At 37.1% G+C, this 17,079-nt stretch overlaps 1 protein-coding gene across 1 annotated transcript in view; it reads right to left on the minus strand.

Annotated features, from left to right (window-relative positions):
- Positions 1 to 3,959: 3,959 nt before the first annotated feature.
- CUL5 (cullin 5) overlaps positions 3,960 to 17,079 on the minus strand; it is a 73,622-nt gene continuing 60,502 nt past the window's right edge. The window contains exons 14-19 of the mRNA XM_054015526.1: positions 15,346 to 15,469; positions 14,948 to 15,123; positions 14,607 to 14,768; positions 13,711 to 13,829; positions 12,451 to 12,574; positions 3,960 to 8,490 (exon numbers count right to left, since the gene is read on the minus strand). Of these exons, the coding sequence (XP_053871501.1) occupies positions 8,296 to 8,490; positions 12,451 to 12,574; positions 13,711 to 13,829; positions 14,607 to 14,768; positions 14,948 to 15,123; positions 15,346 to 15,469 (900 nt within the window). The 3' untranslated portion in view covers positions 3,960 to 8,295. The remainder of the gene's footprint in view (positions 8,491 to 12,450; positions 12,575 to 13,710; positions 13,830 to 14,606; positions 14,769 to 14,947; positions 15,124 to 15,345; positions 15,470 to 17,079) is intronic.

A 17,079-nucleotide genomic window follows, 5' to 3' on the forward strand; every position in this document is an offset into this window, starting at 1 on the left:
TCCCAGGACAAGGTCACTATTTATCTCTCATCATATATTCTCAATTTATCAGGACACCTCCCATCCTCTCACCTGCCACACCTAAATAAAACCTATGAGGGATTTAAGGCAGCAACCTGCTGATCTCCTCACACCTTCATCCAATACCACCAGCTGGACCTCTGCAAATCCCAGAATACCTCCTTTGAATAGAGGGGTCCTTCAAATGGCACCATATGGTAAGACCTTCCCTCCACAGGTACTGGTCATTACATCCACTAACTATCCATGTGACACAGGGCCAAAAAAGGTTAAGCAACTTGCAGGCTAATTGACCCTAATTCAACTTTTAAAGACATATTAGAGAAGAATATAAAATGATAATTAGGACTATTCCTTAGAAATAGTTAACATAGCCATGTTAAATAGACTAGAGCTTTAAAAAGCAAACCTGTATTGTTAGAGAATTAGAGGTAATACTAATTTTATGTGTTTACTTATATCTTGTTAGATGTTAGCCATGTAAACAGACCGTTCCTGTCTATTACTATAGCTATTGATTCGGAGATCAAAAGGGAATATTAACGTTTAGATGAAGTTTGTGGTAAACTGTCTACGAACTGCTCAATTGATAATTACCTTATATTAATCCATGCAGTTAATTACTGGTGATGTTTAGGAAATAGGTTACTTCAAAAACACTATTGTTCATCCCAGGACTGTATGGTCAAGAGGCTGCAAAAATCTCTATAAAAACTCTTGGCACCTAATCCTTTAATCTCAGATCTCCTTAAGCTTTATTCGGGGGACGTTTGAGTCGTAAGACTGAGATCTCCAGTCCCATCTGGACTGCCCTGATATTGAATATTTGGACATTGGACTATAACCTATGGACTATTTCTGAAAGAACTCTATGCAACTCTGAAGACCACCAGCTCTATGAAACTGACCTAAGCATTATATTCAAGTCTGTATGAATACTGATCTTTTAACCAATACACATTCTTAAAATAAATTTTAGCTTAGTTAATAAGAATTGGCTGTACATGTGTATGGGTAAGATCTGAAATATTCATTAACCTGGGAGGTGTACGATCTTTTGGGACTGGTAGAAATTTTTATATGATGAATAAGATTTTCAATCATCATCATATTTGACTTGGCTGACTGGGTGGAAGCCCAAGGATGGGTTGCTTTAAGGGAACTGTATTTTTGGCTTCTGGGTAACCAGTAAAGCATCGTGAAAGCTGTTTTGTTTCTGGCTTGGTAAATCCAACTATTGGAATAAACCACCAATTTGGGGGATTATCAGCCCCATTCTTTGCAGTTTGCCCTAATCGAACAATCTCAGCCCCATCCCCCCACCCCGCGGTCACAATCTAGAATGCTGGTTAAAGGATGGGAGAGGACATTGTCATATGACTACGGGGAAAAAATAAAGGCAATTTTTTTTTTCTCTTCTCCCACTCTACATACATCCTGAGTGTTCCCTCTGATGTAGAGTGCCATTTTCCTTTTCCTTTGTTTTTGTTTACATTGGCCACAACCTCTTTTTCTCTGAGTAGCTCTAACAGCTCTCTAAAGAGGGAAGTTTACAGAGACAGGGGCAGGATCACAATTCATTGGCCTCCTTGCTTTTTGGCCCCCAACCGCTTACAAACAGTCAGGTATGACAATTACTGCCAAGCAGCTCTCTCTTTAAAAAAATCCCATTTCTCTGATCCAGAGCCATATAGCTCAGCAACTAACTATATATGAACAAATAACTCAGGGAACAAAGCTCAAAACTTGGCTCAAAACAGCTAAAAAATCTTCAGCATGAAAATAGATTTAAAAATTAAGTAATATAATAAAAATGAAGAAGGTTCTTGGTTGGACACAGGTGTCTTTTCTAATGCTAAATTCTGAAACCAAGCTTAGGTTGAATAATTAAGAACAAAGTCAAGTTTCCAGGTCTCCTTGATTTCACATTTATTCCTGCAGCGCAGGTTCCTTTAGCAATGTTGACTGCACTCATGAAAAACATGATAAAATTATAAAATGTTTCTCTCACATGAATGTATTTTAATCAAAGTCACAAATATTATGGATGATTGTGTCTCTTGCCCACACTAGAATGATTTTTGCCCTGCTAGTCTGAAAAAAACATGAGTCAGGATACAATGAGTAAACATGCCGTACCTGGCCAAAAGGCGAGCAAGGGTATCAATAATGTATCAGTGTTTTCTGCAGAATGGATAGCAATTCCGTGGCCCAGAAGATAAGACACAAGACATCATTATATTTACAAAAATAAATAAAGTTATCTGAGCACTCCACTGGTTGTAAACCAAAGATTTAAGCAACAAGACAGACTTCTCAAATAAAAGACTAGTTTACACTGGGATCTGAGCTGTGCATGTCATTTTACTATGATTACTACTAGTACAGTGAGTAACAGAGGAATAAATTAGAAGGCAAAAAGGGTGAAATTCTCCACTTGACAACTATTCAGTGAGTATGATATGCATCACAGAGTATTCCCCAAACCTTCTAAAAATGAAAGCAGAGAAGACAAGACATCAAAATAGCATTTCAAGTAAGAGAATAATTATTTTACCTGTGTATGATTACTTTCTGCATAAAAAGGTAGAAAAGCACTTTATAAACTGTTATGCAACATTTAATACAGGATATTTTACATATTTCACATATTAAGATATCCATCATCATTGGCAACACTATTTCTGAATGCAGCATCGATCCAATGAAAGTAAATGGAATGGAAGTCATAAAGGGTCAGATCCTGGGCTGCACAGCACTAACGACAGATTCTGGCCAATCAAGCCAGCAAAACTAGGCAAGGGAATACAACCCTTATGCATCATTTGGTGGCATAGTGTCTCCTACACTATCCGCTTCCAGGGTTGTGGCTCCCTCTGGGCTGTTAAAAGCTGGCACAAGTTGGAGCAGACTCTACACTTATCTCTGGAGACTGGCCTTGCACAGAGCAGGTCCAGAATCAGCGGGGGGCAGTACCCTGCCCCCTCAGCTTGTGATATGTACTTTCCAGATTATGTCCCAGGATCACATTATCCAATTGACGTTACATGGGAGATTTCAGAAGCTAGAATGACCAAGTATGAAATTAAGGCAGGAAACCAGGAGAAATGGAAAGGTCACATGACAAAAGATAGCTGCAGAACAACAGAAGATTCTCTTTCAGCCTCACCATAGGAAGTTATTTTACCTCCTCCTCCCCCGCCCCACGAATATAAACAGGAGACATGTTAATGGATAAAATCATAATTGAACATAGTAGGGAACTAAATAGATCAGAAGACTGAAATAGATAAAAAGCCTTTCACCTTTAAGTCATTGATTCAAGCTGGCAGAAGCTGAAGAAGTTACCACCCAATGCTACACAATTAATTTCTGTAAGAGTTGTTTGTCTTATTTATTTCTTGAGGACACATTTCACAAAGACCATCATCACAACTACTCTCCTTACTGCAAGTGGGAGAGGAAGCGGAAGTGCCCTCCCAAGGATTTGTGGGACATGGCAACTGATTGTACTTACCCTTTGCATTGAGTTCTTGTGAACAGGATTGAGAAACACTGGCAGTATGGTATGAGGAAGCTGTCTGTCTGCAAGGGTTGCCAGTCTGAAAACTGCCATGAGCACTGAATAGTCATTCAAAAATAGTATTTATTCCATAGAAAGAATAATCTTTGCATATATCAGAAGGCACAAAACATTCTAAATTTACTCTGTGCACCTTAAATACAAAAAAGCTGAAATATAAGAATTGTAACATAATAAAAAAGACGACAAGGACAGTCAAAGAGGAAAGTCACAGCAGAATCAATACCTTGGTTGAAAGTTTTCCTTCACCTTGGTTTGTTTATACAGTATTAGCTTCCTGAAAGTTCCATCAGTTTGCATAATTTGGTGACATCACTGATAGTTCTAGTACGATACAATCAGTAAACTAATGGTATCAGTGATTTCACAAAGTGATTTATTCTGGGAGGTATTTAACAAAGATGTGCCAGAGAATTTCATGGACATATACAAATTTTTAAAAGAATCACAACATTTGTGTGCTGTATACTCCTGAGCAACACTGTTACTGAGGGTATTCAGCTGGCATTTCTTGGTTTAAAATTACCTTTCATTTTAGATTTACATTTCACCTTTAAAAAGGAATTTAACATATAGCATAAAAAGGACAGCAAAAGATCCGTCTCTACGTACATACACCCACACACTTAAATCAAATTACATAGGTGAGAAAGGAGGACTGAAAACTGTTTCATTGTATCTTTTGATCCTCTGCTCACCTTGTAATATACACTGGAATTTAGAATAGGTGGATTTCACACATGGTGGTATTTCTAATATAATAACTAGGAAAGAGTACTATGCTCATTAAAAAATTTGCAGGGGAGGACACCAACATATCTTGCTAAAATGAATAGTCTTTTATATTACATTTTTATTTTGCAAGAAAATAAATTATACAACTTAAAAAATAAAATTCAAAAATTAAGCAGTACATCAAAATAGTTTAGCCGGACTGCCATAAAGAAACTGCTACCATTCAAAATTGTACAGCATTATCATCTCAGTATGTAGTGGCACACATTCAAAATTGTAAATACCATATGTAGATAGATATTACAACCTAGGAACTCAAGCTTGCTCAACACACCAGACTACATATAGTGTATATGACAGGAAAGCTTTCATGTATTGTTTATTTCACAAAGACTATTTCATATGACCTTGAATTTACAAAGAGAGCATCCCAGTCATTTAGATGAAAATAGAAAACTGTTGGAGTCTAAGAGCAAATCTTTCTGTAAAACTATATCTTTCACCCCATTGTGTTTTTAAAATTTGCATCTTACAGGATGACATCCCAATGCAAATAAATGTAAAATGCTGACTATTCAGAACATATTACACATTTAAGAAAAGGTGAAAACAAGAAAGTCATTTGTTTTGTTTTTTAAATGTAATTGTATTACGCTCAAAACAAGTGCAAGAGAATTAGATGACTAACAGAAGCTATGGACACTAACAGTGGAAAGATAAAAATGGAAGACTTCAGAATTAAAACTGAGATCTTCATTAAGTTATTGGGACAGAGGAGGATTTAACAATGTTTCTTAATTCAATGAGATATTAAGAATGTGATAAACTATATTTTCGCTTCTGTAGTCAGTTTTACTCCATACCTATTCACTGTGACACCATGAGTGGCACCATATGTTTCAGATTCAGCACCTCTTTAAGCTAGGTCTTTGGAGATGTATAGTCATTGCTAAACTTCAGCTTTAAAAGTGCATTGTTGCCATATTGCAAGTGAAGAATCTCATTTTTATTTAGATCGGAATTCCTCCCATTCCCAAAACACTTTACTGCAAGTATATACCTATGCCTCAGATAATATTAGCTTTAAATGCATGTTTGTGAAAGTAACCTGATGAAGGATGCTAAATGTGATTCTGCATCTTTAGGAAGTTGCTGGTGTGATTCTCAGATTCAAGTTTTTTTTTTTTTAAATCAACATCTATTTTTAAATATAAACCTAAGGAAAATGTAACAATGTTATAGATATGCTGTTATTTACAAATTCCCCTCATCCAAATAATGACACAGGCTATAATTTTAGTATATGCTAGTGGGAGGGGAAGGGAGAAATGTAAATAACTAGCATTTAAAAGTTTGTTGCTGTCGATGCAAAATGAACTGGGACATAATTGTTTATGAAAGTCAATCTCAAAGTTGTCTCCTAGATTTTGGTTAGGGTTTAGAAATTAGTATTGCCCACTTTTATATTTAACCTGCTTGTGTGTGACAATACTTCATGGCTATTATTCTCTGATTTAATGCTGTAAACTGTTACATATTCAAAATAAGTGCTCAGATCATCATAATAGAATTATTTTAAAATTCTGGCTTGTTCGTCATTTCCCAATTATTCCCAAATGAGCATTTATTCTTCTTAATATCAAATTACAAATGCTGAAAATCTTGTGGCACCATACAAAAAGATTTCTATTCTTAGAACAAACTAATTTTAGTTTTCTAAATTTAAAATGTTGGCATATGTGTTACTGGCAAAATACAGAGAGCACCATTTACTTTTAATTCTGAATAGCAACATTTTAGGGCTAAGAATCTGATGTTTCCATGCTACCTTAAAGGTGAAATACGTTTTCACAGTATCTGCTCTCATTTATAAGCATCAATAAAGGCATATAAATATATGCAGTGAGATTTCAATCAGAGTTTTATATTGCCACATATCATTTTTTCTTGCTCTCTTGCATGTCCATGAAGCCTTCCTGGAGCTGAAGATGTCTTATTCAGCAAGATGTCAAATATGCACTGTTCTAAGGAACTTGCACTGGCACATACTTCAGTGGACACACAGCCCTGGTCTACACTAGGAGTTCACATCAGTACAGCTACATCTCTCAGGCATGTGAAAAATCCACACTTCAGAGACATTATACCAACCTAACCCCTGCTGTAAACAGAGGTAGGTTGACAGAAAAATTCTTCTATCCACCTAGTTACTGCCTGTTGGGGAGGTGGATTACCTACACCAACAGCAGAATCCCTCTCGATGGTGTGGGCAGTGTCTATACTGAAGTGCTGCAGCAGTGCAGGCATGCAGCAGCAGCATTTTAAGTGTCAACAAGCCCACAGTCAGCTTAAGGCAGTAAAAGACCATCCCCACAATTTCTTTTTTGTAAGGTGCTCTTATTTTATGCATTACAGCAACCATGCAAAATTCAGTTCCCCACTCACCTAGGGAAAGGTTGGTTCTTTTTGGAAGAGTATGTAAAATTAAGGGGTCCCCCCCATTATCGATCATCAAAAGAAAACAAGTAGATTTTGTGCCTGGGTTGGTAAATTTTCAGGGCAGTTTTTGCAAGGCTGCCTGATAGCATCTAAGAGTACTCACATGACACTGAATAAAAGCTGACTTACCTTCCACCCCCCACCCCTCCAAGGCAGATTCTCTGCTCCAGCAGTACTGATGTCATCAGTCCAATAAACACTGGAACATTTGAGAAGGAGTTAGATATTACCAAGAGGCTACTTAACATGGCTGAAGAAAGATGTAACATTTAAAATTTGCCAAATACACATCAGGAATTTTGACAATTTCTTTTCACACACAAAAACTGGGAGTTTTTTCTTCCTTAAACATTTGCAGGTCTCCTTTAGCTACATCCTTTATCTCCTGCTCACTTCAAATCAATAGGCAGTTGCTGCTTTATGTATTTATTTATTTTAAAGAAGACTGACTTTTAGGCAACTAAGAGTCTAATCCCTAAAACATAAAGCCATTGGAATACCCGGATATGATGCTACTGTATGTGTACAGAAATTGCAAAGGGTTTTCTTCTCATAAGGGACTTGTGGATCAGTTACTTTTTTAATGCCTTCAGATTTATGTAGTTAGTTATATTCAAACATATGGAATACAAATATTAAATGTACAAGGGAATACACTTAATATTTCTGTTCACTATAACAGACGCAGCCATGAAACAGATATGGGGAAGAAAGCTTCACCTTTCAAAAGGATTGTAATAAACCATTTGCTCAGATAAGATAAGCAATGTATATCCATATGTTTACAGCAAACAATATAAAACAATGATCTCCTGCTTAAGGAAAAACAACATCCACAAGTTGGAAATATTTTTATGTCACTTGTATGTCAATATTAAAATCCAGTTACTATATTGAAGCACTGCTTGAGCCAACAGGTTGTTACTGTAACAAATACATATCTGTTGTGATGCATCTGTGTCTCTCTCAAATGTTATACATAAAAAGGATCACCAAAGGTGGACAGTACATTTACTCTGTTGATCCAAAACACAAAGTGAAAGTGCTACTTCTAGTCCTAATTGCATTTAAAAACAAAAACAAACTTAATAGCAGTTTCTCAGTGCATGAGTATTGGAAGGTCTTTTTTTGTGTGCAAGTACTGTTCATCTAAAAACCCAAACCTGTATTCTTCTTGGTGGGTGTAAATCAAATCTACTTTAAAAAGCTCACAATGGGCTCTTCATAAATGCAAGTTTCCCACAAAACAACATGCTGTTAAAGTGTGCATCATGAAGGGAATGCCATCATGCTAGCTGAATGAGATTGGCAAAATATAGTCCTCTTGTAAGATAAGGCAGGGATTTTAATATGTAATGAAAGTCAAAATGAGTCCTTCTCCAGCACAAAAAACTGTTGCAGCTGTCTGCCCAAGCACCCTTCAATTTGTGTTCTTGGCATCTTACAGAGTCTTCAAATTATGCCATGTATATGAAGGTGTTGATATCCGATTCATCTCTTCTGATATATTTGTGCTCTATAAGCCATTCAATTTGCTCTTTTATCATTTTCTTTTGTGGCAAGAACATGTTTTTCAATATTTCTACCAGTTCAGTCTGAAGCTGAGCATTAGTAATTTTCTTCCGCATTTTCATTATTTGGATAATAGCCTCCTAGTAGGGGGGGGATAAAAAAGAAAATGTTTTTGGAAATATCCGGTACAAGTGGCAAAATGAATACACAGGGTTAATTGGGAAGCTGTGGGAAAGGAAAGAGAGCAATTCAGTTTGATGAACACCAATTAATGTTTTTTTCTCAATATGTTGCTAATAGGAAATTTAGCCTGTCAGGTTATAACATTAGATCCTAAAGAAAGTATATATAGTAGACCTTAGTAAAAGCAACCTAGAGCCAACTTCTGCTTTTGTTCATGTCCAATCAATCCTACTGACTTCATTGGATGTGCATAGGTGTATATGAGGGAAGGATCTTACCACGAGAAAATCCCTCCACATATATGCATATTTAAGCAATGGGATATGCAATAACTATGTGGATTAAATGGTGAGATGACTAGCCTTTAACATCTGGAAAAAATAAGGAATGGTAATCAGAAGGTTGTTTGGGAACACAAGAACATGGTGATATTCAAGGAAATTAAAAGGTGGAAACAATTAAAAACTGACCAAAGAAAATACTTGTTCCACACAATGAATAATTAGACGGTAGAATTCAGTACCATTCGAAGTTGCAGAAGCCAAGAACTTAGCAAAATTCAAAGAGAGATTGGAAATTTATATGGATAACAATATCAAAGATTATAATAGGTAATGCCAACAAAGATTTTGGAAGGAATATTAAACATTATGCTCCAGGGTTTAAACCCATCTCTAAACTATTAAAGACCAAGGTAAGATCTAATGTGGAGAGCAGAATACTCCACATTCACCTACTGCAGGGTTCTTAACGTTCCTTTGAAGCATCTGGCACTGGCCACTGTCAGAAACAGGACAGTGAACTAGACAGACTACAAATTTGATCCAGTATGGCAATCTCTATGTTCCTATGAAGTCTGGTTTAAAACTATGTTTTGTTCAGCAAATATCTAAGATGGGAATAGTGATGATTTTATTGTCCATATCAGTTATGGACCAAGTACCTTCAGTCGCTCACTGAAGAAAAAGGGCACACTCCATGTTTTTAATAACCTCTAAGAGGAAAACATTAAAAAGGGCTGTTTTTTTCCTGGGCTTACAACAGAATTCCTCTAAACAGACTACTTTGGAATGATCTGCACTGTAGAGATCTTTGAAGTTAGTATGCTACACAGATCTATACTTTGAATAATCATTTGTCAACTAGCTTGGTAAGAACTGAAAGTCACATCCTACAACCATCCTTCTTAATTCACCTAACCAGATATTGAATATATTTCATGAAGAGGTTGGTGGATGGAGAGTATACAGTTAACTGCTGAGAGGATGATTAAGAGTTATGATGGAATTCAGTCACCAACTTTTGAAGGAATTTAGAAGGCATTCATCGTGCTACCCTACTTTGTGGTTGGTATACAAACCACATGGGTCAGCCACTAAGGCATTCACTCACTCCGTGTGCTAAAGTAATTGTCATTAGAAAAACTATCTTTCCTTTGAAAAATAAGCTCTCAGGCATCATGGGGCTCAAAAGGAGTTTTCATCAGCTTAGCTTGATTTTATGCATGGTCATGGCTTTCTGTTGAAAGAAGAGCCAAAATGTCAAGTGGACCCAGATGGCTCAGTTTGCTAGACAGCTGGCTGCAGTGACCTGGGCTCTAATTCCCGATCATGATCAGAAAGAATCTAGAAGTTGAAGTTAATATAAAATGTTGAGAGTCCACTGCAAGGGGTAGTGTATGATAGTTCTACTGATTCCAGTGAGGGTTATCAACTTGGAGACTTTCCATATGGGTATGTATTTTTATAGAAGTGCATTTTTTATTACATTTGTGAAGTACTTTTAAACCTTCTCTAGAAGTTAAATGAAATAAGGGACATTAAAGCTTCTCGAAAACTTTTGTACTTAAAGTCTGGTTTCACAAGAACGCTGCTCTCGCCCATTCTGTGTATAGAACAGTCAAAGAAAAATTAAAACCATGATTCATTGTTTCATCATCTTTGTCAGGAACTTCTGCCCTGGCTGCAGTGAGACTCAATATCCCACTGTCCCCACTACAAAGTGTCCACTCCCATTGCATTGCTCTCTGCCATTTACAGATGACAGTTTGTTGTTACATCAGAACAGAAGGTCGATATTTTCTGTAAACAAATACAAATAGACACTCACCAGGGCTCAAATGGAGCCTGTAAGTCAAAACTAAGCATCCCCTTCCCATCCTATCCCATCACTGAATCTCAAATTTGATCTGAGTGAACCCCTTTACAAGCAAGACATTAATTTTGCTTCCAGAAGTCAGTCAGTTTTTGACATCCCCGCCCAGAGCCCTCACAAGAAAAATCAGCTACAACTCTGTTTTCTATGATTTGGACACCTGCTTTCTGGGAACTGGACCATAAATTAGACCATCGACACCTTTCACACAGGTTACCAGATAGCCATCAGATGGGTAACAGCTTTCATTAACTATGGATTGGTTCTGCATACAAACAAATTGCTTAGGTGAAAAGTTAGATATCTAATGCTGATTTTCGACTCATCTAGTCATCGTCTAGTACAGTCTTCAAAGGCTCAATACAGAAATTGGTAACAGTTCAGAATTTAGTTATTTTCAAAAATCTGCAGATTCTTACATTGAAAATACATAACTACATTATAGATGCCCTCGGGGTAAGCAGGTGATTTCAGCAGGTAAGCAGGGGACAGATGGGCTTTTGGCACCTAACAATAACTGGGAATGTTGCCTTGGGTGCTTCCTGGGTGTCAAAAAGCATTTGATAATGGGAGGGTATGAGTCTCCCTCTTTTGGGGAAGAGACGAGACACTAGATTTGAAGGGGAGTGGAGGGTAGGTTGAATTTCCCACTTTGTACCTCCCACTGACCCTTGATAGCAGCTAGCTCCCCACTGCACGCCATCCCAATATTTGTCACTACATCCAACAATGAAGTACATTAGCTTGAGGTTTCTGCTATAATGACCAGTAGTCATTTATACATTGAACTACATTGTCATTTATAACAGTCTTTTGTTTCTGAGTTAATACCTAACTGAGATAAATTGGAGTTGGGCAGCAAACACCTCTCAGAGCTATTGTTTCAGGCTGACTTCAGTGGACAAGTTCACATTTGATTCAAATTCTGAAGGTTTTCTTCACAACCATAAGGGCTAGAGACTGGATATTTTTAAATGAAAACTTACATTTGGGAGCAATGCTGCGGAGTACATAGTTCCCATGTTGAACACATTTATGAAACTTTCCCTCCAAAGAAAAATTCATGCATTGTAAACCCTTTTCAAAAAACAACCTCATTTTGAATCCCTCCCCCTCCCTCCACATTTACACCGATGAGCGTCTAAATCTGGGATTCTCTAACTTCACTACGCCGCAACCCCCTTCTGACAACAAAAATTACTACAGGATCTCAGGAAGGGGGACTGAAGCCTGAACCCGCCGGAGCCCACCGTCCCAGGTGCGAGGGGGAGGAGGCAAGGAGGAGGGATAGGAGAGGCAGCAAAGCCCAAGGACTACAGGCCTCCCCTGCCTGGGGATGAAACTTGAGCCTTGCCACCCAGGGCTGAACCCCTTTGGCTCAGGATTCAGCCCAACCCCAGCAAGTCTAACTCCAGCCCTGGTGACCCTATTAAAATGGAGTCACGACCACTTTGGGGTCCAACCCCCAATTTGAGAACCGCTGGTCTAAATAAATAAATCTGAAAGGAAATACAGTTTGAAAACAGCCTTTTTCAAGTGGTGCAGACTAGAACAAGTACTTTTAAACAAGAGTGGTAAAGCAGCATAACGACCCAAACTCCCTGTGCTCTGCAGACTTTGTGAGGTTGAGCTTAAAGCTATTTTTATCCAGTTTAATAAGCTTTCCATGGAAGAACATCTCAGAAACGGAGGTGGCATATGGTAGTAGTAGTACACCAAAGGAAATGGGACTGTTTTACATTGCTCTGTTAAACTTTACTTACCTGGGTTCGTAATATTCTTAGTTGGACAATTCCTTCATTCTCCTCTTCTCGCATTCTTTCTGTAGTGAGTTGCAACCGGCCAATCAAGTTTATCTTACCCCTTTTCTGAACTTTAGCATTTTTTCTGAAAGAGTCAATTATATATGAAAATAAGCTAAAACATACCCATTTTACATTAAGAAGGAATTCACATTAGACTTTCAGCAAAGCAGTACTGCGGCAATGGTTGGAAATGGCTGGTTGGCAGTCAATACACAATCCCCCAAAACATGTGTAGGTTAGTTTAATGCATCAACAGATGAAAAACACACACAACAGATGTCTAACTGACAGGCTGGACTGTGGTATTATGTAGTTTTACAGACAAAAATACTTCACGTACAATATTAAGTTCAGGGTTCTGGACAAGGAGTTATACAAAAGTAAAATTAGAAAGTTGGGCTACTTTCTTGTTCATCATAGAGGCCGGCTGTCTGTCTATCACAGAAACATATGGAAAAAATCAGATCAATTATGGTAAATATGATAATCATGGTGTTATTCAATTTTCACCCCCAACGTTTTTCCGGACTGCTTCCTCTGTATCATGGTGTCCTGTCATCCGTTCTCCCAGGGTATGTTCCAAGAAGGAAGCAGGGACATCTTCAGCCCTTTGCAGGGGACTCAGCAGCTACTGGGGACTAAGCAGCAGTTGTCACGATATCCCCCCTCTAACAAGGCCAAGCAGCAAATAGGAGAGAGTCTCAGAATCTGATCCCCACCGCAAGCCGCCAGCCCTATTGATAGTTATTCATGATAAAAAGAGCTAATATCTTCTAAATAAAGTGCCCTGAAGCAAATGTATATCAGATGTTGTTAATGTTTTATTTCTATAGCATCTTTCATTCTGAAGGATCCCAAAGCACGAATATGAGATTTCTACACTCCTCACTGCAATATGGTCACCTCTATTGTAAGACACAGTAGCTGAGCCACTTTTTAACAGTGCACAGAAACATTAAACAATTTAGAACAAGAAGTGAAAATATCATTCCTATTGTTTCTGACACCATAGGGTAAATGTAGATAGCATCAATCTTCTACTCAGATTCTCTTCTAACACAATTATTCCTGCTTGAAGTGCCATGGACTCATAAGTAACAAGTCATCAAAACCTCAATTTTGCATCTCATTGTTAAGTGATTAAGAAATCAGCTCATTTCAAGAGAAATCCTTTAGTACTAAAACATTATATATTTTAATTTTCAAAGAATATCTTACATTAAACTGAACTCCTGGTTCACGGAGAAGAGAGTTCCTTCTGTAAAGTCTTTGGGCGAATTGACTTGAGGTTCATACAATAAAACCTGACGTTTCAGCTTTGGAAATGCTACAAGAGACTACAGAGAAAGGGGAGAGGGGAAGAGACCATGAAAATGAAACATTAGACTCTTAAAACAGAACCAACCAACCTTTAGGATTTAACTGCATAACAGAGAGCTGTACTATACGCTCATTGGTACAGGAACTGTGTAGTCTTATTTGATTGTAAAAACTCGTGCCTGTTGTTGGCACTCATAATAATCTAATCAGCATCAAGTCAATGATTTATTAAACACTGTTAGGATACATTATTTACCACACCTCTTTTTGAAATGTTTTAATATAAACAGTATCATTCAGAAGAGCTGAAGTGCATAAACTCACAGCCACAGAAATGGCCAGTGGTAAATCTGATCCATTCAAGATTTCTTCTTCTAGAGTTTCTGCTGATCTGAGTGGATTACAGGAGTGTTCCCCAAAAAATTAAGTCACTTTTAAATAAAGTACATTTAAGTAGTAACTGCTGAACTCCTAAAACTTGACGAGTCCTACAACAAAAACAAACTATTACAATTGCATCCTCTAAGCAACATCTGGCCAGAAAGACTTAGCTGCCTCTAAAAGTTTAAGTTGGGCAATCTTGATAGGAAAGAATGCCTACAGGTGAAGGCTATACATATTAATGTAAAGCACAAAGAGGCACCATTGCAACTAAAAGGCTAGTTAGGAAAGGTTTTCACTCTTCAATTTCAAAAGCACAGCCAGAGTTAGTACTTGAATATTTTTTAAGGTGGATATTTAAGTATTAAATAAAGGTAAAGAAGAAATCTGTTTCAACAGAAAGGTAAAAATACCCATAAAGTCCTCCTAAGTTCTGCATCGGGGAGCTCAGTTGCCAGTTTAAGATTTTCAAAGCTGATTTTCTCTCTGGGTCTTTGGTTCCATGCAAACAGCACAGCCAGCTGAAACGTTGTTACCTCTAAGTCATACTGGCCAACCTCATTCTTAAATGTTATCTGACAACAGAAAAAAATATATTTTTGTTCATTAGGTTTTTTTGTTCATCAGTTGTTTTTGTTCATTAGGTTTTTTTGTTCATCAGTTGTTTTTCTAAGTCCAAACATATATTGCTTATTGCTGTAGACAGATACAGATTTTATACATTAAAAATGAATAGTAAACTCAATATACTTACAATTCCATTGGACATGAGATGATGCCAGTGCAGTTTTCTGCCACTGTGATTCTTTTTGTAGAACTCTTCTACCTCTGGGATGAGGTCTTCTAATTCCGTGGGTAGCGATACAAACACTTTTTCAGAACTTCGAGACCAGGCACCAGCATTTAAAATTTTAATATTCACAGAATCAGCTATAAAAACCAGACAGTATTAAAATATATTAATCTGAAAATACACCACCAAACTAGATAGCAAAGGAGCATGTTAACTGTTTTTGACCTCAAAGTAAGATGTGTTCTAACTGACAACCTATGTTCAAACTGAAGTCTAAACATGATAGAAATTCCAAGTTTTAAAAGAACTATTCTTTAACATGAGTAAAACAAATATCAAAACACATTTGAGAATAATACCTGGTAGGGCCAACTTATTATTTTTGTGCATTTCTTTGAAGGCCTGGTTCAAGTCTTCAGATACTTTGATATCCTGGAACATCCTGGCCAACTTGTTTACATAGTCTGCTGGCATACCTACTTCCTGTATAAACAGATGACAAATTATACCAAGAAGCCACAATCTTTAAGATAAAAAGCGTACAAACATCAGTCTTGAGGTTTACATAAGTAATTTAAGAATAAATGGACTTCAGTAAAAAAAAAAAAAAAAAAAAAAAAAAAACCCAGATTGTGGCATTTTGTGATAGCAAGTCGCAATCTTTCTGTAGATATAGATCACATCAGGGCCGAAAGAAAATGCAATTACTTTCAAGAATCAACATAAAAAAAGGTAAAAACATGAAGAGACTGACGGATCCTATAAACTGAAGGGGCTTAAACCAAAAAGTTTAAAGTGTGCAAATAAACATGCAAAATGTATAGTTAACTTGCATGCAACTTCCATGAACGTGCTCACAAATCTGTTATTTTGATGCCTCAACAACCAGTTAGCAGTGTATCTGGTCATCTGGATATGTAAAGACCAGATGGCTTCACAACTTCTGCACATCTAGCCCTAGGGCTGTTCTTTTGATAGGGCAGGAACTAATCTGCTGACAGTTTCAAGTCACATGGTTTGCCTAACTGTATCACCCAAAGTTACAAGAACATATGCACAGGATTTTACAGAATCATTTTGAGAAAGCCAAATCCCACATATGGCCTATTGAACAGACCTCTACGTACACAATTCCCATTATGTATCGGAATGCAGGATTATCCCTTAGAATGCATATGATTCCAATGCAAAAAGTCATCATGAACACGAAAACTTTCATAAAGTAAAACAGTTCTGTCTGGGTTTTTTTTTCCATGTTAAACCACAACTCATTTTGCTCCACATAACCCTTTATATCCGATATACTAAAATGACAATTCATAAAACATTGGTCTCATTTTCATAATAAATTAAAATTTAACCAGTAGCTAAGGTTTTTTTTGTTTGTTTTGTTTTTTAAGAGTTTCATTATGGGAGAGAGAAAATGTTTTTTAAATAATTCATAGGTCCTGTTCCACATCTGCAAAATGTTGGAATTTATACAGAGTAGGGCTGTCAAATGATTAAAAAACTTAACCGCACAATTAATTGCGCTGTTAAACAATAAATGGTATTCTATTTAAATATTTTTGGATGTTTTCTACATTTTCAAATATACTGATTTCAATTACAACACAGAATACAAAGTGTACAGTGCTCACTTTATATTTATTTTTTATTACAAATATTCGCACTGTAACAAAACAATTCACCTCATACAAGTACTGTAGTGCAATCTCTTTATCATGAAAGTTGAACTTACAAATGTAGAATTATGTACAAAAATAACTGCACTCAAAAACAAAGCAATGTAAAATTTAGAGCCTACAAGTCCACTCGGTCCTACTTCTTGTTCAGCCAATTGCTCAGACAACCAACTTGATTTACATTTATGGGACATAGTGCTGCCCACTTCTTGTTCACAATGTCACCTGAAAGTCAGAACAGGCATTCGCATAGCATTATTGTAGCCGGTGTCGCAAGATACGTGCCAGATGTGCTAAATATTCATATGTCCCTTCATGCTTCAACCACCATTCCAGAGGAAATGCTTCCATGCTGATGACTGGTTCTGCTTGGCAACGATCCAAAGCAGTGCGTACCAATGCATGTTC

This window comes from Malaclemys terrapin, chromosome 1, assembly GCF_027887155.1.
Source record: "Malaclemys terrapin pileata isolate rMalTer1 chromosome 1, rMalTer1.hap1, whole genome shotgun sequence".
Lineage (NCBI taxonomy): Eukaryota > Metazoa > Chordata > Testudines > Emydidae > Malaclemys > Malaclemys terrapin.